This window comes from Argiope bruennichi, chromosome 6 (assembly GCF_947563725.1).
Source record: "Argiope bruennichi chromosome 6, qqArgBrue1.1, whole genome shotgun sequence".
Lineage (NCBI taxonomy): Eukaryota > Metazoa > Arthropoda > Arachnida > Araneae > Araneidae > Argiope > Argiope bruennichi.
This window is the reverse complement of record NC_079156.1, coordinates 79077675-79098878: the sequence shown is the minus strand read 5'-3', so window position 1 is coordinate 79098878 and position 21204 is coordinate 79077675. Positions and strand designations below refer to the sequence as shown.

The 21204-nt window shown below is 26.1% G+C and overlaps 1 protein-coding gene across 2 annotated transcripts; it reads left to right on the top strand.

The window, feature by feature from the left end:
- The first annotated feature begins 1344 nt into the window (after positions 1-1344).
- LOC129972440 (scaffold protein salvador-like) lies at positions 1345-17996 on the top strand. 2 transcript variants are annotated; one of them, XM_056086578.1, is made up of 9 exons: positions 1345-1532; positions 1969-2076; positions 4393-4762; positions 5184-5362; positions 7204-7476; positions 9002-9440; positions 11344-11516; positions 13205-13266; positions 15757-17996. In XM_056086578.1, exons 2-9 carry the CDS (start codon positions 1986-1988, stop codon positions 15919-15921), a joined length of 1752 nt encoding a protein of 583 aa, XP_055942553.1. In that variant the 5' UTR covers positions 1345-1532; positions 1969-1985; the 3' UTR covers positions 15922-17996. The 2 variants fall into 2 exon arrangements, with proteins under 2 accessions (XP_055942553.1, XP_055942552.1); XM_056086577.1 differs by having other exon boundaries at positions 1345-1537.
- Positions 17997-21204: the final 3208 nt, after the last annotated feature.

Sequence of the window (21204 nt, the reverse complement as noted above, 5' to 3'; positions counted from 1 at the left end):
CGCCAAGCAGTTGGAAGGTTGCCAAACAATCTAAATCATCTGCAATGTTTACTTCCGTTTTCGCTGACTCATCTAAATGATTAAACAATCTAGTAAATGCGGATCTAACTGTTTTTCGTTTAAGCTTTAAAGCTTCCATAATTTTTCTGAAACAGTTATTCTTCAAAGTATCGACAAATTTCTAATAACAAATAATTTATCGTCAAAAAAATTCACTTGCCTTTCGAATCGTTGATTTCAAATCACAGTCCTGTCGCGGACGCCATGTCGTGTACTCGGTACACGGGTTCTTTTACTGTGATTGAAAAAAACTACTCTCCTTGAAAAAATAACTATAACATTTATTTCTACGACAAGACAAGCTATTCTATATACATATTAAGTTTAAATGACTGCATTTCCGAAAGTAAACAGTTCAGTATCTTTTCAGCTGCTGATCACAACGCTGTTCCGTTTTTCAAGTTTGATTCCAAGTTGTTGTTGTTTTCAATACGGAGTTGAGTTGTTACTCGCTTCGTCGAAGATTGCGGATTCACGCTACAGCTTTTCTGTCATAAAAACGAAAGATTCGACTATTTGTGTGAAAAGTTTTGCATCATTTTCAAGCTATATAATATTTATTCCTTAATTATGGTTGCCTTATACCTTTATACTTTATTTGTGGAGATGTGTTATCCTCATATCCGGTGTTTATTTTCTCGTGTCTGGCCATGGCCTTCGGCTATGGTCTGGAGCAGTAGAGTCGGATATGGCTCTTGCGCCAGAAAATACAACTTAACCAACTAATCATATCCGGTGTTAAATCAAAATAACTAATACGTGTGATCAAAATAATAAATTTGAGAGATTTTGCGTTAATTGTGTTTCTTGGGAAGAATAATTTTCTTTGCAACTCGCCAGGAAAATTATCCTTCTTTAATTAGAATGCCATCATATGCCAGTTCTTAAAAAAAAAAATGCATGAGCAACATTTTACATTGAATTTAATTCAACGAAAACGTAAGGCTTGATAGTAATTGTAAGCTTTTAAAATTCAGTAACATTAAATAATGTGAAAAAGTTATTAAGTCGTCAAACGTCGCACACACACAAAAATTAATATTATTAAAGTAAAGACTTTAATAAACTCCATTTTTATAATTTAAAACCATCTGGCTAATTGTATTTTGAATATATTATGCATCTTATTGGAAGAAAAATAAACGTAGCACTTAAACGCAAAATTAGTCAACATATTTTATGTTCAGTTACATTTGTCACATGACTAACCTAAAAAAAAATTATGAAAGGTAGTTTTTTTTTTTTTTTTAAATAGACATTAATTGTAATCGTAACTGGCATTGTTTTGGTGTGTTGTTTTGACGACGATTGTGACAATGTGAAATTCCTGATCCAAATTTTTATTTTTAGATTTAAATTTTTATTCTGTTAATTATTGTATTTTTTTTTCTGTATAAATGAGAAGGCATGTCTCATCTTATTAAATACTTTGGACAACGAACCGAGTATCAATAGTTTCGTTTTACAGAAATGTAAGGTATGAAAAATATTTTATCTCTTCTTTATATATTAGATGCTTTGAAAAAATAAATGAAACTTTGATGGATCATGAATTGTAAAATAATGATATATCAGTAAAAACAGCATTTTCAAAATTTTCTTATATTCTTTATATTTCATATTACTATTTGTATTCTCAGGAACTGTTATCTTGTAAATAATGTAATTCAATACCATTAATAATTTCATCAGATTATATTTTTTAAAGTTTCTCTGTCAAAATTTTTAAAGAGTAAAAATGTAAGCCATGAAACAAAGCATTAAGTTTGTATTTTTTGAGTCCTGAAATATTATTATTCAAAGTTATCATAACTAAGCACTTGTTATACAATAGTTTATTCAATTTTTTTATGTAATTAAAATTTATTATATTGCAGGATAAATTTTTAAACTTAGATTCTGTTTCAGGTGTGATATTTTAAGGGATGTTATCTTCAAAGAAAAAAGATTTAAAGTACTTGAGTGATGGTGTTGCAGGGAAATATGTGAAGAAAGATACACCTCCTGATTTGCCTGGTAACTATGCATTTCATGTTGGTTTATTTCGTTTGTTTATGATAAGACGTGTGATAAACTGAAGTTGTTAGTACAAACTATTATTTAAAAGCAAAGCACCTTTTACATATATTTTAAACAATAAAAAAGTGACAGCATGTGCCATATATATATATATATATATATATATATATATATATATATATATATATATATCACAAACATTTAAAATTTGTGCATTTTTAAATGTTTGTATTAATTTAATGTAGATGAAAAAAACATTTTGATACTAATACCAAAAAATGTGTGATTTTTTATTTTTATTATAGAGTTATATATTATAGTATCACATCAGTTATTACTAATGTTGAACTGATTTTTATAAGGATAACTATGTTTTCAAGTGCTTAATTCAATACTTTTTTTAAAGTAAGACTTAAGATTATGATGCAATCAATCTCTTACAAAAATCGCATCAGTCATAAAAAAAAGCTAAAATTTCTCCTTCTCATAAAGCCATCAGAAGTAGGATCACCACAATGAATAAAACAACAAACAATATAAAAAAAATCAACAGTGCAAAAAAAATGGCATATTGGCAACTGCGTCATAATTATAAATCTAGCCACATTATTATTCTTTTACATTTAGAAATTCAATTAACTAAGTAAATTTTTTATTGAATAGTATTTCATAATGTCTTACTATTAATTTATTTTCATCTAAAGCTTATTTCGTTTAGACATATTTTAAATAATTTTATAACTTGCACAATATAAGGAATATGAACTTTTCAAATTATATCTTTAATGTAGTATATATATATATATATATATATATATATATATATGCATAAATATAACATAATTTTGGCCAAATGCATAGCTGAAAAGTAAGAGACTTTTAAAACTTAACTTCAATTTATTTTTCCATTTAAGTCAGGATTTGTGCACAAGGACAAAAGTGGAACACATATGTTCAAGAACTAAAAATCAAAGTGACAGAAATGTTTCCCTTCAGTGATTTTACTATGAGATTCTGATGGAAATTTCTTTGACACATTTCGATTTAGAAAAGAGAATCTTGGGTATCTTTGAAACAACTGTGTAGGTGCCAGGGATTTTTATCTCTTTGTTTGTGATGAAAAGAATTTTTTTAAATGTTTGTTGGCAATAATTAAATAAAAAAAGTTGGTTTTGAATCTGGAAATAAGAGAAAATTTCATAATAAAGTAACATGGATTAATTTAAGATAAAAATAGGAATAAAACTAATTAAAATTTTTATTAGATTATACACACACACATATATATTAAGGTATATACCTTATTGTTATAGCTGTTGTAAAAGATATTAGAAAAATATAATTAAGTTTCGAATTTGCAAATGCTATGAAATCATAATATTTGCAGATTTGTTTTATGTATATGTGCATTGCAAAAACAGTTCAGCTTCTTCCTTTGATTACTTGCCCCATTTTATTTATTCTTTATTTGTGATTACAACTGATCAACATAGTATATAATGCTTTAAAAAATAATCTGCCTCTTTAATTATCTTAATTAACATGCATTCTGGTTAATACATCGTTTTTAAAACATTTTTTAATAAATTAATTAAAAAATTATTTGTAATTTCATTGTAGAACATATAAGAGTAAATGTTCAATCTGTTTTCAAATATCACTGTTTATATTCTCTACTATTTTCTAAAAATGCCAAAAAAAAATAGTTATATATATAATCGGAATTAATTGTTTATCTTTCGGGCCATTTTCAAATTTGAGTATTAGGGCAAATTTCCTGAATGTTACATAAATATTACTTAATTTGATTTTATTATCATGAGAACATTTAAATATAGTTTCTTCATATCTCCTTCTATATGAAATGCTTCTAATTAAATTTAAAAAATGACTACAGTTTTTATATATATTGATTAACTTTTAAATTCATTATATACTGTTGCTTTATGACAAAATTTTACTGACTACAATCAATTCTGTGTAGACTTTTTGATGGAATTGCTCTATGATGACTTATGAATGTTTATTAAAATAAAGTGACTTGTAAAACCCAAATATACAAATTTTGCTTCTGTTGTATACCACATGCTGCTCCTGTGTAACACTTGTTTTTTTTTTCCAACTATTTTTTTTAAAGTTTTCTATTTTATTAATTTTTTTAATTAAATGTTAAGTTTACCATTTGAAAATTATTTTTAACTTGATTCTGTGTTGGTTAACCTCTCTGGCAATTATTAATATTAGTTATATAAATTAAATATTATCACTCATATAATCTAAAAATGTAAACTGAAAATTAAAATTGTTTTTCAGTTTTAAATGTTTGGACAGCTGTAAATCAGCAGCCTCCTAAAAAAGTAATATCTCTTACGAGAAGATTATCTGATAAAAGTTCTAAAGAATCTCCTAAAGAAATACCTCGACCTCCACCCCAACCAACATCATTGGCTCAGAAATGTGCCAAAGCCTCTCAGAGTCATGTACAACCCAAAGTAACTACTCAGAGTTTGCCATCCAGTCCACATATTGGGCCATTGCAACGTCCATCTCCTATTCCTCAACCAATTTCGACTGTAACTATTGGTGCTCAAAGAGGATTACAGAGCCCAGTTGTGAATCCATTGCCTGTTCCTCCAACCTTTACATCAAAGGTCAATTCAACTCCAAGAGTTGACAATAGCAGGTAAATGCTACATTTTAGTCTAAGGGGTAGTGAAGATTTATTAGACTCTCATGGTGCTTATTCTTTGATCTGTTACTGAAATTTTTTTTTATTTGAAGTTTATTTCAAAACAATTTTATACTCTTCAGACCAAAAGTATTAAAATATTTAGATTTTGGATTTTTTAAAATTAGGAAATAAAATCATCCATAAATGGCATTTGTATTTTCTTTTTGATTTGATACCAAATGTACATCTGAAATGTGACATATATATTTCTTTAAAGTTTTTATGAACAAAATTAATTTAGAAATTAACTTTTTAATGGATAATATATAAGTTCTGATGATAGTTACTATAAATTCAAATAACTGCTTTCATTAAGAATTAATGTTAAGATCTTTTTGATTGATTATGTTTTAATAATGATTGTCTTTCCTAGATTGGGTTCTAGTACTTCAGAAAATTTCCTTCGCATCAACTCTTTTGGGCAGTTACAAGAAACAGAAAGTCCATCCCCTTCTTCAAATTTATCTCGTTTTCAGTCTCACATTTATGTGAATCATTATGTAAGGAATTCCAGTTCGGAAAATGATAACCGAATTTGTGAAGTTGATAATGGTAAATTTTGTGCATTTTATTAAATTATTATTTAATTAGGAATAATATATACCTTGTTTTATTCATAATATATATCTCATCTGTAACTTGCAAAAGTGACCTTTATTATTCTAGAAATTAATTATTATATATTATTATCACTTTTTTTATGTACTGCTATCGCTTTTAAATCTGTTTAAGTATTATTGAATTTTGCTAATTTTATGGCATTATTGTTAATTATTATATTGCATACTTTTTTAATAGGAGCTATGAAGTAGATTGGGTAAAAAACTAGATCTTTGGAAAATCATTTAACATCTAAAAATGATTTGTAAAATTGAGGGGAATCCATAAAAAGTTGTGTAAATGATGGGTAAACATAAATATTAATTATAATTAGTTAATCAATAAGTGATATTATCTTACATGCCTATTTATTTTAATTATATATATATATATATATGCAATGGAATTTCAAATCCTGTCGGCTAAATAATATGTAATATATTTTGGTTGAATCAGAATGCAGCAGGTTTAACAAGCAGTGTAGAGACTTTGTATCTTTAATTTCATTTTAATATCCATTTCGTGAAAGCATAATTATTTACAAGGCATCGCAGTGAGGCACAAAAGCAGAAGGCAAAAGGGGCCGAAACAAATAATCACTAGTCTTATATAAGACAGGATTTCTGACCACGCGCCAATTCAATATATGTGTGACCTTTGACACCTTTCTAAGGGCAATGGGAAGTATCACTTTCATTTGAAAGGAGTTCTGATGGCGCATTATTTTTACGATTTAAACCGAAAGTGGAATTGGTCGCAAAATAAGAGAATATTTTAGAATGAAGTTACTATGGGCTAAATTAAGATAAAATCTTGGAAAATAATTAGATTGAAATTAGAATTAAAATATTATTACATATATATATAATGCTTTTAAATGTTTATTTTGTTTTTGAAATTTTTTCCAACTTTTTGTTTTAAATTATTTTTTTCTCAACTTTTGTAGGCAATGTTTGATTTATACTTGATGCTATTAAATATGTGTTTTTGAATACACATGTGAACACACACACACACATTGAAGATTTTTTTTTTTTTTTTACTAATATTAGTTTTGATTAAAATATAATATTTGATACATTTTTAGATTTTTATTTTGACATTTAATTGGTTGCTGATTAATTCTTCTTAAAAATCTTTATTTATTTATTTTGGTATAATTTGATTCTGTTTAGTGTTGGTATCTTATGTATATAATTCTTAATAACATTATAGTAAATATGATTTCATAATTTCTAATTTAGATTATTTATTTTGAAATGCACTAAACAGAAATCGAATAGAATATCTGAATGGAAACATTTGTTGTCTGTTTTAGCTTATGGGATTTTACACTAAACTTACTTCTTTTTTTGTTGTTGCTTTGGGAGTGCTAACAGTTATAAAATGTATGAATTTAAATGCTAATATTATATTACATTTTAAAAAATCAATAGTGAAGTTAAGTGTAATTGCAGTGTAACTATATGTTGTGAAAATTTTGAGTCTATGGACTAATAATTCTGTATAATTTTTCATTATTGGATGTATATATATTTTATCTACTGTAATTCTTAATTTTAAATTAGTTAAAGGAAGATTAACAACTTGTCATTTTTTTATTAAATTGTGTTTCCTTTTATTAGTTTTTAATATCTTTATTCTTTTTCTTTAAATAAGAAAGAAAGCATTGTTTAGATAGATATCTTTTAAAATTATATTACAAAGAACTTCTAAATTTTAATTTATATATTTTGTTTGAAATTGAAATTTATATTACATAAATTCTTATTTTTTTTTTCAAATTAATTTAGATGGCATCCCAATTAAAACCAAAGATGACAACATTGGTAGTCGCAGGTGTGTAACTGTTCCTGCTGCTGTCTCTATAATTGAAGTTCCTGGTAACATAAAAGTTGAAGCAGAGCATCCTCCTGAAATAGCATATCAGCAAGATGACAGTATTCAAATTCATTTATATCATCAGCAAATTCAACAACAGTATGCTCCTGAAATCCGCCAAGAGAAAGTGGAGCCAGTTCACTTCCAGTCTCAAATTGGCCTCTCAAATTCTGGTCAAATTCAAGGTGCTGCTAAAATTTTTAAATTTGATATGTACATGTTTTCTTTTAGTATCTCTTTAAATCAGAGGGAAAATTTTATTATTATTTATAATTCTATTAATAAGCAGACATTTAAAAATTCTACAATTATAATTTTTGTACTATTAATTTTTAATGTAACAAAAAAAAAAGGGTTTTATTAGTTTTTGATATAATTTTTTTAATTTTATAATACATTTAATTTAATTTTTTTGACGCAGTTATTTGATAAAGAAGGAATTTTGTTTCTTTCCAAGACATATCTTTCTCTTTTGCAACATATTTGTTGTCTATTGTTTTTCTAAACTTATAATTTTTCACCTTTTTTGTAATGTTGAATATTTTACAAATATGCTAAACAATTTTGAGTTGGCATGTTATCTTTCAGTGACTGCTTTTTTTTTCTTTTTTTTTTTAATATTCTTTCTAAGGAGGATTATTAAAGTTATCATTTCTTGTTTTCAAATCTTGATTTCTGAAATGGAATGTATGCATTATTTTTAAATAACATATGTAACAATAAATAAATCTTAAATTTATTGTAAGAGACTAAAAAATTATCAATTAAAGGCATTAGGTCTGCAGCAAATGATATATATGATTATTTTTTATGTATAATATTTAATAAGATTTATTATAGCTATGTTAACATATTTCTTACAGTAGTTACATTCAGAAAATTGTAAGAAAATGCAAATTAGCAATATTTAAACTTTTAAAAGTGGTAGACATTTCATTTTAAAAATTTGTTATCAAAGTTGATTAGGTCAGAAATAATTGATTTATTATTGTACTAAGCAATAGTTAACTGATAAGACTTAGAATTGAGTCAAAACATAAAATCCATCATCAAATGATTTTTTATTAATGGTAGAAATGAACTAAGTATAATGTCTTGGAGATTTAGGGCCGAGTAGTCTGTGTGCTTCATTCAAAATATAATAATTACTTGCTCAAGACTTAAATAAGCTGTAAACTGCTGCTTTGAATCCATTAAAAATAAATAGGTTCTTATTGAGATGAATTTTTTTCCATATATTTTCAGATAATAATGTGTGCAGTGTGCATGTTATTATCATGCACCATTATTTTTGTACTTAGTATTAATTAATTATTAATGAAAAAAATTAATCTTTGCAGTTTGTGCAATTTTTTTTAATTGAAAATATGTTAAATTTTTTTTTTTTTTTTTTATCTAATGGAAAAAGTTGCAATTAAATACTGAAAAATTGCAATTCAGCACTGATTTACTGAATTATGTCTGTATTTGAGTCTTAATGTGTAGATTTTTTTTTTCATTTTCTGAATTAAAATTGAAAAAAAAAAAAAAATCTGTGTAATGAGTGATAATATTGTCCAGATCAATTTTTTTACTTAGATTGAAGTGCTAGGTAATGTAGTATTTAAATATTATATTCAGTGTAATTTAATGAAACATTTGTGAGTTTTCCATTTTTTTTATTATTTATTTTATTACTGAGGCATGCTTATATTCCTTATTTCCTTTCAGCTGCAACTAATATATATTCTCACACATATCAAAACATACCAGAGAGTACTACACAGCTGCCTTATTCTGCAGCATTTGTCACTACAACTAGAGTCCAGCAATCCTTAGCAAGTAGCAGCAATATACAACATCCACCAATGGCAGCTCTCCCTCCAGTACCTAATTCTACAGTTTCAGAAAGAGATCAGCAGCTAGTTCCTATAGGCAACTCATCGTCTGTTTCAGTCATTCCACCCATTGCTGCAGCTGCTTGCTATTCAGCTGCAGATGAGTTACCCCTTCCTCCAGGATGGTCAGTGGATTTTACAATGCGTGGACGAAAATATTATGTGGACCACAATACTAAGACTACTCACTGGAGCCATCCTCTGGAGAAGGAAGGCCTACCTACTGGTTGGGAACGTATAGAATCTCCTGACAATGGTGTATATTATGTTAAGTAAGTATTATTTCTTTATTTAGTAAGCATATGTTTGTTAATAACTTTCATTGATTTACTCATCATGTGAATAATAAGGTTTTCTTTTTCTTTACATCCTTTCTCCATTCTTTTTTTGAGTCACTTAAAATTGTCTTTCATTTCAATGAGATTATATCCTGAATTTATATAGTAATCAGGGACTATATGGTGCTAATCTATTTTTAATAAATAAGCAGTGGTTTTGAAAATACAATTAAAGCTGTAATTACTGTTCACCATTTGGACTATGAAGTTAAATATAAATTATAAAATAAATATTTGAATTTTCTTGTGTACGGAAAACTTGAAATTTAAAATAATGGTCTGTAGAAGAAAAAAAATAATAATAATAATTTTATATATTTATCTATTAAGATTCATGTCTGTGAGATATGCACATTTGGACACTATATTTGTAAATATTGTAGGATTCAATATTTATAAATATTGTAATAGGTAAATAAACAGAATAAAAGCATAAAAATTTGACCAGTTATATATGACAAAGTATTAGCAACATTTTATAAGCAATAATTTGTATTTTTTATAAGCTTATTTATTTGTAAACTTAACTAAAAATATTTTTAATGGACTGCCTATGGTCCTCCCTTAACCTATGACCCTATGTAGCTATCTAATCAAATATAATGAGTGGCAAATGTTTGATTAGACAGTTACTACATAGGGCCACTAGGCTAAGAGAGGGACATAAGCAGAAAATATTGTTAATCTAATCTACAAATGAATGTAGCTGTCTAATCAAACATTTGCCACTAATTATATATATAATATGTTTTTTTTAACTGAATTTCTTGTTTAGAAAAAGAATTGGTAAGAAATATAAATTACATACACTTTGCCTGTTTATTAATCATTGTTCTCTTGTTGGCTTTATACTTGTAGTTAATTGCATTGTCAACTAAATTATTCTTATTTTTTTAAAGTCATTTACTATATTTTACTTCACTCTGAAATGTAATCTTGGTTCTAAATAGTATCTATTGCAATTCGAAATAATAATTATCAACTTTGTAAGTGGAATGATAAAAGAATGCTTTATTATAATGTTGTTTAATGAGGACTACTTTTAATAATATTAATAATAATTATTATTAATTTTTATAAAATCCTAAAAGAATATTATTGGTTGCAAATGAATAAGACTTTTTTCTTCTGAAACTGATCATCTAATATACTGTGAAATCTGTGTATCATTTAAATAATTATATGATTATTTCATTGCCGTAATTTAATTTGATATAAATTTCGTTTTATCATGCCTGTGTTATTGTATTTTACATGATAATGTTTATAGACTTACAAACTTTCTGTGAATTACATTGGCTTTATGCAAAAATCAGCTTTTAAAATGCAGTATAAAATAGACTGATAGTTGTCAAATGTGCCATATAGCTACATTTTGGGTAATTGCTGCTTTCTAAGAAAATATTTAACAATTTAGATTTTAAATTAAAAATTAATTACATTTCAATGTTTTTCCTTCACAAATTTTAAATTTTTTTTTAAATTTAGGGGGGAAAAACGTTTTTTAGCAGTATTTATTTTATTTCTCTACAATTTTTCTCTAAATTTAATAAATCTTAAAAAATATTTTTCTGTGTATTTTACTATAGTACTTTTTATCATTTTAATATTAGATTTATATTCAATGTTAAATAAAATGCACATTATCAGTTCTGTACAATGAAAAGTAAATTTCAAATATAAAATAGATAGATGAAATCTATGTTGTTACCTGTAATGTTTCAAAGTAGAGGATTTAATTCTTCTTAATTTTTTTTTCTGAAAGGATTTTTTTTAACTATTGTAATCTGAATGAGTAAATTGCTGAATTCTATTACATTGACCAAAATTATTTCAGCCATATCACGAAACTAGCTCAGTATGAGCATCCATGTGCTCCTCAGTATGGGCAGTCAAGTGCTGTGATGTATCAAGCTTCTTTACTTAGTCAAAATCGGCAGCCACCTCCTCGTCATACGAATTTTCATCAGCATAATGTTATAGTTCCTGCTAATCCTTATCTCACTGAAGGTAATTATTTTGACTATATTTTTTGTAATTGCTAAACAAGATTGAAAATACATTTTATCTTGTTCATATATTCATTATAAATAGTAATGAAAAGTAAGAGATAATGCACTGCTCTTCAAAAATCAAGGTATAACTTGGTTTTTGACACTTCTTTACAGTTATAAAGATAATAATAATTTAAAAAATAGTTTTTATTAATAAATTAGAAAATCAATAGAACTTTACTGAGAATTATACTTTCTATTGCATATTGGATTGTTTTTTTTTCACATAGATATTTGACTTGAAATATTTGATTGCAAATATAAACTTTTGCAATTGCTATGTATCTTTTAAAATAGAGCCAGATCAAATGTTTTTGGTTTAACTTTTTTTATTTTCCCCATTTAGGTATCTGATTAATTAATTGCTACCAAACAAAAACAATCTTAAGAATGTTATTTGCTTGGAAAAGAAAATATTCTCCCTTATTTTTTTTTTTTTTTTCATTTCTTTTTTTTCAAATGGAAAGATTAAAAATGTTAGACAGTTACAGCAAATTTTCAATAATTATCAATTTAACTGAAACTTATATTTTAAATTTGTATTTGCTGGCATAAAAGTTAAACATAAAAAAATTTCTTAACTTTAGGAGAATATTGTGATAAACATTCATGTAATATCAGGCAACATTTCTCTCTCTCTCTCTATTTTTAATGCTATAGAAAGTGAAGAGATGGGGGGGGGGGATTATAGTTAACTTTATGCAGAAAATCACTTATTTTTAAATGGATTGTTAATGTGCATAAGTATATATTTTCTGAGATGCATCTATTTTTATAAAGTGCAAATCAATTCATGCTAGATCTAAAACTATCCTGAGTGCATACGTTTTAACTAAAGAATTCTCTATATTATTAACAGCATTTACTGCAGTTGAATTGTTCATTTTTGAAAACAAAAAGGAAACAAGATTCTCCAAATTGTATTAAGACTTGTGTTGTTAAGTAAAATGAAATGAGCTATTGAAAATTTGATATTTTAAAATTAACACTTTTATTGCCATACCTGCACATTGAAATTATTCTCACTTTAAGGTTAGTTAGGCTTGTTTGTTTTTAAAACTCATTTATATATTAAAAAATTACTTCTAAAATTGATTAAATTAAAAGAAAAAGGAAAATCAGTTAATATTTTTTTTTGAAAATGCCATTATTGTAACACACACACATACAAATTGATATACTTGCAATTTTTATTATGTCTAATAAAAGATAATATTCCTGATTTCTATTTATTACAGCAAGGGCATTTTAAAACGATAAGAATACATTATCTTGTTTTTCTGTTTATTCTATTTACTTTTATATGTATGTCAATGATGTATATACCTGTTATTAATCTTGCAGCTGCTATAAATGAAAAAAAAAAAGTACCATTTCTTTAATTATTATTAATGTGTGTTATGTTTTGCTTGTTTTAAAATTCTATTAATATAGTAGCTCGTGTAGAGAGAAAATCTTATATATATAAGTAATTATAGTACAACTATAACTGATATCAGTATGCATGTTAAATAGAAGTTACACCATATTGAAAATATTGCTTATCATCTAATTGTAAAATTAGATAATTAATAAAAAAATTTTCAATTATTAAAACCAATTTATTTTTTTATGCGTATATTTATATATTTGGATTTGTTTTAGAAATACCACATTGGCTGTATGTCTACTCCAAGGCCCCAGTCGAATTAGACCACAAGCTAAAGGTATGTTTCATCTTTACTATTAGACAGCCTACACATGCAAAGTATCATTTAATTCTACTTTTTACTGCTATTGTTGCATTCCTCTCTCTCTTTTGATTCCTTCTGTTTACAAAAATCAACATTTATGCTTGTTATATGTTCTTGATTGCTGACCTATATTTAATTCTGGATATATACAACTAAATAATCGTTGTTTCGAAAAAATCCTCAGACTTGTAATCACTATTAGAATATATAGATTTCTATTAAAATCTGTATAATCAGTTAGACACAGTTTAAAATATATTTATAGTTTTAAACAGATAAAAACCCACAATGTAGCTAAATTATCTGATGCTTTTCATAATATTCTAATATTATATACCAGTTTTGTATTATCCCTACTGATTATCCCCCCCCCCATTATTGATTTTGAGCAGTTTTTATTATTACTGTATTAAAAAAAGAATGTTGAATTGTTTTTTATTCAAAAGTGTTGTTTGCAGAAACATTTTTCTTTAAAAAAATATATACAATTTTTAAATTTTCCATTTTTTTTTTATTTGATAAATGTATTTATTCATAAAAAAAAAATTAGATATTTTATATCTCAAAATTGTAGACTGCTTGAACCATCTTTTTCTTTTTATGTAATCCATCAAAATAATCTTTCATAAAATCCTCTGAATTTTATCAACAGTATCTATAAATGATGATATGTATTTTATTCTTTAGTTATGATACTTGCAAGCCAAAGAGACTGTTAATAACTTTCGGTTAAATGTCAGATAAATATTTTTTTTTTATTTTGTTTGATTTTAAACTGAGAAATTTTATCAATATTTTATTTAGCATTATCCCCTCACCAGCAAAACTTCAATAAAATGTAGATGAATTTTACTTAACTCTTATGATATGATATTGTTCATTTGCAATTAAAAATAAGCAAGTCAGTGTAAAATGAATTAATGTGCTCTTGTTTTAAAACATTATCTTTGTTATAGAAAGAAATCATGCATATTAATATGTTTCGATTAATATCATGTTGTTTGTAATATTGTTTTTATTGTGTATATTTTCTTTAAATCATTCCATACATATTACAACAAAATGTAACTTGAAACTGTGTTTTTATTTAGGAATTATTTTTTAATATGTCTGAGGGATAAATATTAAGTTAATAACAAATAGTATTATTATATACTTAGAACTTATTTCATGAATTATAGGAAATGTGGAACACTCTATTAATTTTGTCATAAAAGTATTTAATATGTGATACTAGGGGAAATAACTAACTCACAATTTATTCATATTTTAATTAATATGAATGTATAATTTTTAATGAGCAATTTTTTCTCTTTCTCTTTATATATTTAGATATTAAACATTTTTTAAATGTCAAAGTTATGTTTTCAATTTTTCCAGCATAGTTAGAATAATCTTATTCATTATGGAAATTTTGGATCTGGCCTTAAAACCGGGGGATTATTGGGTAACAACTTTATTCCACTGAAAGATATGCTAAGTATGCGATCCTGATGCTCGTTAAATCTAATTTTGTGAATCAAATGATTTCATGCTGGTATGTCATTCAACCACATTTCAAAATGATATACTAAAACAACTCTTAGGTTGCTTTAAAATATGGTATTAATGTACCAAAAATACAATTAATTTTTTTATTTATTATAAAGATTATTGTTTTATGAAACCTATTATGAATTCCCAAACTTTTAAATTTTGTGACTCACTTTTCAGAAATAGAATATTTAACCCATTTCATTCTAAGTTCACTGAATTTTTTTGGAAAGAATGTACTGTTTTTAACTAAGAGTTTTTATGAGGCAAAAAGGAACTTTTTTTGGGGTGTGTGCATTATTAAGCATAATTAATGTTTTCACTACTCCAAAATTCTTACATAACAAACTCAGTTGAACTTTCTTTGTGAAAAGGAATTTCTGGTTAAATAAGAATGATCTGAGTTGATATGAGATACTTGCACTGTTTATTGTTTTGTAGCGTTATGAGGATTTTACAGTTATATCTCATTTTTTCAAATTGTTAACACTGTCCTGTCCAATGACAACACAGTGGTGTTGTATGTAAAGTATGTCAGCGACACCACAGTGCTGTTACTTAGCGCATTAGAAAAATTTGACAATTTATAATCTCTCGATAACCTCAAAAACTGCTGGCAACAAGCAAAATAATCTTAATTAGTGCTGCTGGTGCCAAGCAAAGAAATTTTTACGAGACATGCGGATGGTAGAGTTTTAAAATATATATTCGAGGTCTTGTTGTTACTCACTAAATATTTTGTGATCCACAGTTTAGTATCCCTGATAAATTGGTGTTGGAATTATGGAACTTTTTTCGTAAAATTAACAGTTTATCATACTTATATGTGCTATCAAATTTTAGTTTTTATTGAAATTTGCTAAACTGAACAATTAAAAAAACATTTTTATTTTTCATATATTTACAATATTTTTTAATTCTTTTACTTAGTGGGAGCTCTTCAAGTTGCCTGAACTCGATTGTTTTCAAGCAATGTTGAATCGACTGTACAGGCAGGAATTAGAGAGCATTGTTATGGGTTATGAAGCTTATCGTCTTTCCCTACTTAAAGAGATGGAGCGCTGCTTGCAAGAGAAGGAAGAGAGAAATTCATAGCATTTTATTCGCTCTTGTGATGTTTAAACTTAAGTGAGACTGGCTTTTATAAATACATTTCAGTTTTATCAACTACTTCAGTGATATGTGGTTGTGATAAAAATTCTCTACATGTCCTTGACTTATTAAATTGAGCTTAAATTTTTGAGGTTGTGTAAAAGCAGCTACATAAATATTTTTGACATAGATTTTCAATTTTCACAACTCTCCTGTCTCCTATGAGACTTATCTTTATGTATGTATAAGAAAGTGCCTTTCTGTTTGTAGATTTTTTTTCTATTTAAAATAGTATAGTAGAATCTCTCTTAACTGATCTGAAAAAGATTATGTTTTTATAATTTGGATACCTGTTTCCTGCACTTCATTGTTCATGTTTCGTGATATAGAAACTGCAGCTGGCAAATTCCTTTGGTCATATTTTTGATTGGAAATGAAAAAGGCAGCAAGTGAGAATTGTAAAATTACAGGACATTGATAAATGTATACTTATGGCCATTATCCTTTAATCATGGCCTTGTTACATTCGTATTGTACTTATGTTATAAGCAACACTAAACAAAGCAATTTTTTTTTGTTTGTGTTGGACACTTATCTTATTCGCATATAAAAACCTTGATATTACATTTTGTTGCAGAGAGAGCAAATATATATATATATATATATATATATATATATATATATATATATATAGTTACTGCATTTTCTATTTAGAGTCTTCAGTTATTGCAAATTAAAAGTTAAAATCATAATGCAGTTTTAAATTTCAATAAAACACAAGCAACAATATAAAATTATACATACTGTTCATACGAAGGTTATACTTCTTTGTAGAATGACATAAAACTTTAATTTCCACTTGCATATAACATTGCTACAAAAGTTAAAAAAGAAATTCTGTATATTAATAACTTATGTTGACATAGATAGATGAGTATTGTTCAGTGACTGAAATTTTATGAAATTCTACAATTCTTTATCACTTTCTTTTGTTTAACTTTCATCATCTGTATTTTGTTTTGTCATCTTCATATTTCTTTTTACCCACTACATATATGAATTTTTGTCACCAATAAGAGAAAATATAATAGAGATAAAATTGCTTACCGCCATCAAAGTTTATTTCATTTTTCATCCAACTACAACTTTTTTTTTTAATCATAGAAATCTAAATTCTGTTTTTAAATTTATTCTGTTGTAAGTGCCATTATTTTGATATTGGTTATGAGAGATTTTGCTGTACGTTGTGCTTTAAAATTGAATCTCAATTAGTATTTTTTCAGACCTGATAATATATATTGAATATTTTGAGAAAAACTATTTATTCAACTAAAATGATTAGTATTTATTATTTTTAATTTTATGGAATATCATTTGAATAAGTGATAGACTGTTCAAAGATAGATTTTCTATTAAATTACTAGGAACAACATATTTTTCTATAAGGAAAGAATCAAAAACTATATTGAAAGTTATTTTTTCTTGAAATTTCTTCTTTCAAAGGATCTAAATTAATATATTACATGCTACGTCTACTTGTTTTACATTGACATAGCATAAATTGAATTTAATTTTGAATGTTTTTACATATCAAAATTCGAATGAAAGCATATGGTAATTTTTCACGTAAGTGCCTTGTGTGAAAGCAAAAGCATAAAATTGTTATTATTCTTTTTATAGAGAATTTGTTAAGTAATGGAATTATTTTAATACCCATTGAGAAATTGAATAATTTAAGAAAGCATCATTAGATTATTAATTTGAAGTAATTGGTAAATTTGTCCTTTATTTGCACCATTTGGTTGACTTACCACCAGCAAAATCGGGTGAAGGAATTGTACATTTCATATCCTGATGTTCCTGTACTTGGTGTCTGTCATGGAAATCGAAATATTTCATAGAATGTCAAAACCATGAAAAAGTATTCGTTTATTTTGTTGATGAAACCTTTTGCTTTGTGCCAAATCTGTGTTATTGTTCAATGATTCTTTATTTCAAAGATTGTTATTTGTTGGACGGAAACAGCCCTGTTCTTTGCCATTATTTCTATTTAAATAAATATTATGATTAGCAAATGATGGTCTGTCTTATTCTGTCTTTATTTATATAATGAGCTTCCTTATTCAAAAATTGTTGAATGTATTAAAATTATTATTTAGTGTGAATTTCAAGGAATATAATCTTTTTTTCATTAAAAAGTTTAATTTTATTATTTACATTATATATGCAGTATGGCAGATAAATTGCATTATTTTTCTTAATTGATAATTACAGAATTTTAAATTCACGCATTTCATATTTCAGATTCAATCTAATTTAGTATCATGATTTTAATATCAATGATGAGTGAAAGTTAACATTTAAATTTAGTCTTAAGAGAAGTATTGCATGAAAATAACTTGAAAGATATTTATTTAGCATAATTTAAAATGTTACTGTTAAAATTTTTAGATTTATGTACGAATTTATGTGATGGAAAACATACACAAAAGTTATTAAGACTGATAAATTAGTTTTAGAAAGAAATATTATATATTAGTTTCAGATTTCTATAAAAGTTCTTATTTAATTTTTAATTTGTGAGTTGATAAAATTAATACAGCAGCATAGACATCAAGTTTTTATTCTGCTAATTAGGGCTTTGATTCTATTCTTGGATTTTTTAATATAATTAAAGAAAGCAAAGCTTGTGAAACAGATTTTTCCGCAAGAAATTATTGTTGATACATATATATTGTATGCAGATAAATATAAAATTATATTCTGTACATAGTCTTTGAGTAGCTAATAAATATTATCCAATATACTATTTGAATTCATTTTTTCACCCCTGCGTTCTTTCGGACTAAAAGTGAATTTCAATTTATTTATCCGAATTTCACTTTTTCATTTCTTAATTTTTAACCAAATTTGCTTTAAAAAAAATTTCATAAATTATTTTCCATAATTATTCCACTAAATTTGCAATTATATTTAATGGTAAGATAAAAACTATTTTAAGCAGTTAATCATTATGTCCAGTAAATAGTTCCCAATATATTTTTAACTCATTTAAAAGTAATTGATATTATTATTAGCAAACAATATTAAAAGTAATTATTTTTGCTTGGAAGTAGAGGGTGATTTAAATTAAATTTCTCCAAAAAAATAAGACAGTGGAGAATATTTTATGAATCTAAATGATACAAAGTTTGAATAGTCATTATAGATAATGCATTCACCATTTAGTAAATGAAAAAATAATTTAACAATTTTAAAAATCAATACCAATTTATACACAAAAAATTGAGATAACCCAAGAAGGTATAGAGGGTGAGAAGCTCTAACAAAGGGTGAGAGAGTAACAATCATAACATCTTATTTTTTTTTTTTTTTTTAAATGAGGACTTTTGCAGGATTTTGATTTTGGACTACTGTATTTTGACATTCTGACAAGTTTTGTGATCCCGTAACTATAAAAACATTGAAGATACAATATCTATGCAAAGATGGTATACTCCCCACTAACTTAAGCAATTTGACATTTATCACAACAAGCTATTGTGAAACAATGGAAATATCTAGAAAAGTTTGATTTCCTCAGTATCCTGATGTCAGTTGGTGTGACTTTTGGTTTTGGAACTTCTTTGTAAACTAAATTTGTTATAAATTTGTCCTTTTGATCTTAAAAGGTTTTTTTTATATGTATTTTTTTTGAACAAATCTTTATAATATTATTTTAAAAAATAGTGCACACATCATCCGAAATATTTATTATTGCAATTTTGTATCATTTGGACTATTTTGATAAATAGAAAACTTATAATTAAAATACAGTTGCTTCAAGTTCAATTACATAAGAAATGCCATTATGTAATACCATGTAAAAAATGTAATGTACAATTGTAGTACCATTTGGTGTACATATTATTTAGACCAAGGGAAATTGATTTATGGAAAGGGAAAGATTCACATTTTCAGCACCAAAAGAAACCGGTTTTAATGATTGACTTATCTTTAATGGACATTTTAATCCACAAATATATTTTTTTAACCCTCTTCTTAAAAAAATTTTTTTTTTTTAAGATTTATCTTTTATTATAAAAGATTTGTGAATAGGGATTTTGCAAATTTCCATTCACCTTTATCTTAATTCCTTGAGCTTTTTTCGTGAAGGTGTTATTTAAAATGGTTTGTGTACTCTGCAAATGTAGATAATTTAGACGAGTTAAAAAAAAAAACAACAACCGTGCATTCGATTCAGTTCCTTAATCTCCCTAAATATCTCTAAATGAAATAGTTTTATAAGTTAATAATTAATTATGTATTTTCCTTGTCCCATTCGCGTTCAAATACTCTTCCGATATGGCACTAAAATTACATGGGGGTGGGGATACTTATGTTTACAGATTGCCGTGACCTTCAAGGGCTTGCCGCCTTTTCCCCTGCACTACTCCAAATTCATTAAGTGTTTCATGGATGCTGAGGAGAATAGAACAGAAAAGGATCTCATCTATATGGATAAGTAAAGAACCGAACACTTTTTCTAGTTGGAATCGTACCAGTCTGACCGCGACTTCGGTGGCTTGAAAATGTAACAAACCAAAAGGATGAAATTTGGTACATAGATATTATAAAAAGTTTGTAGATATTAATTATATATGGATGAAATTAGTCAGTAAAACATCGGTTTATCCATCTTTCCGCATGTCTATGACTTTGATGATTAATTTGCATGCCAAATTTATTTATATAGTTTTTTTGCGTTTTTGTTTAATCGTATTTACATGCATATAGACTAACAGATGCAATATACTTCGATGGATTTGGCCAAATTTTGAAAAAAAGTTGCAAATTTGATCTAAAGGTCATATACCAAATTTTATCTCTTTAGCTCATCTTACTATGAAACTAATTATGTTACTACTTGCAGAATCTTTTGACAATTACAATATTTAATAATTTTGTCTATTTCAAGAAAGTAAAATAAGTGTCAAAAATTTATATTTATTTTTCTTTAATACATTTTAAAGACTTTTTCCCATCCAAATTTAGTAATTTAATTCGTTTCTAGCAACTTAGCATATTTTCATGCGTGATATCTTCAGTAAAAGCATGCCTCATGTTGAGAAATTCATTTCTGATTAATGGAAATCGATTATGTCGCGTGACATAACGCACGTCCTTCGAGACACGTGAACATGCACCTAACCTTTTAAAGCAGAACGGAAGTTTTTTGATGTCTTCACTCCTTTCCTGCATTTGTTGACATCGGAAGTGGGACCGGAATGTAGTCTGAAAAAAAGG

What these genes read in the sequence shown, in the direction of transcription:
- LOC129972440 (XM_056086578.1), top strand. Translation starts at nt 1,986, where the DNA reads ATGTTATCTTCAAAGAAAAAAGATTTAAAGTACTTGAGTGATGGTGTT. An exon ending in AAATTCTGGTCAAATTCAAG is followed by an intron (nt 7,477 to 9,001) that starts GTGCTGCTAAAA and finishes ATTTCCTTTCAG; the next exon opens with CTGCAACTAATATATATTCT. An exon ending in AATGGTGTATATTATGTTAA is followed by an intron (nt 9,441 to 11,343) that starts GTAAGTATTATT and finishes AAATTATTTCAG; the next exon opens with CCATATCACGAAACTAGCTC.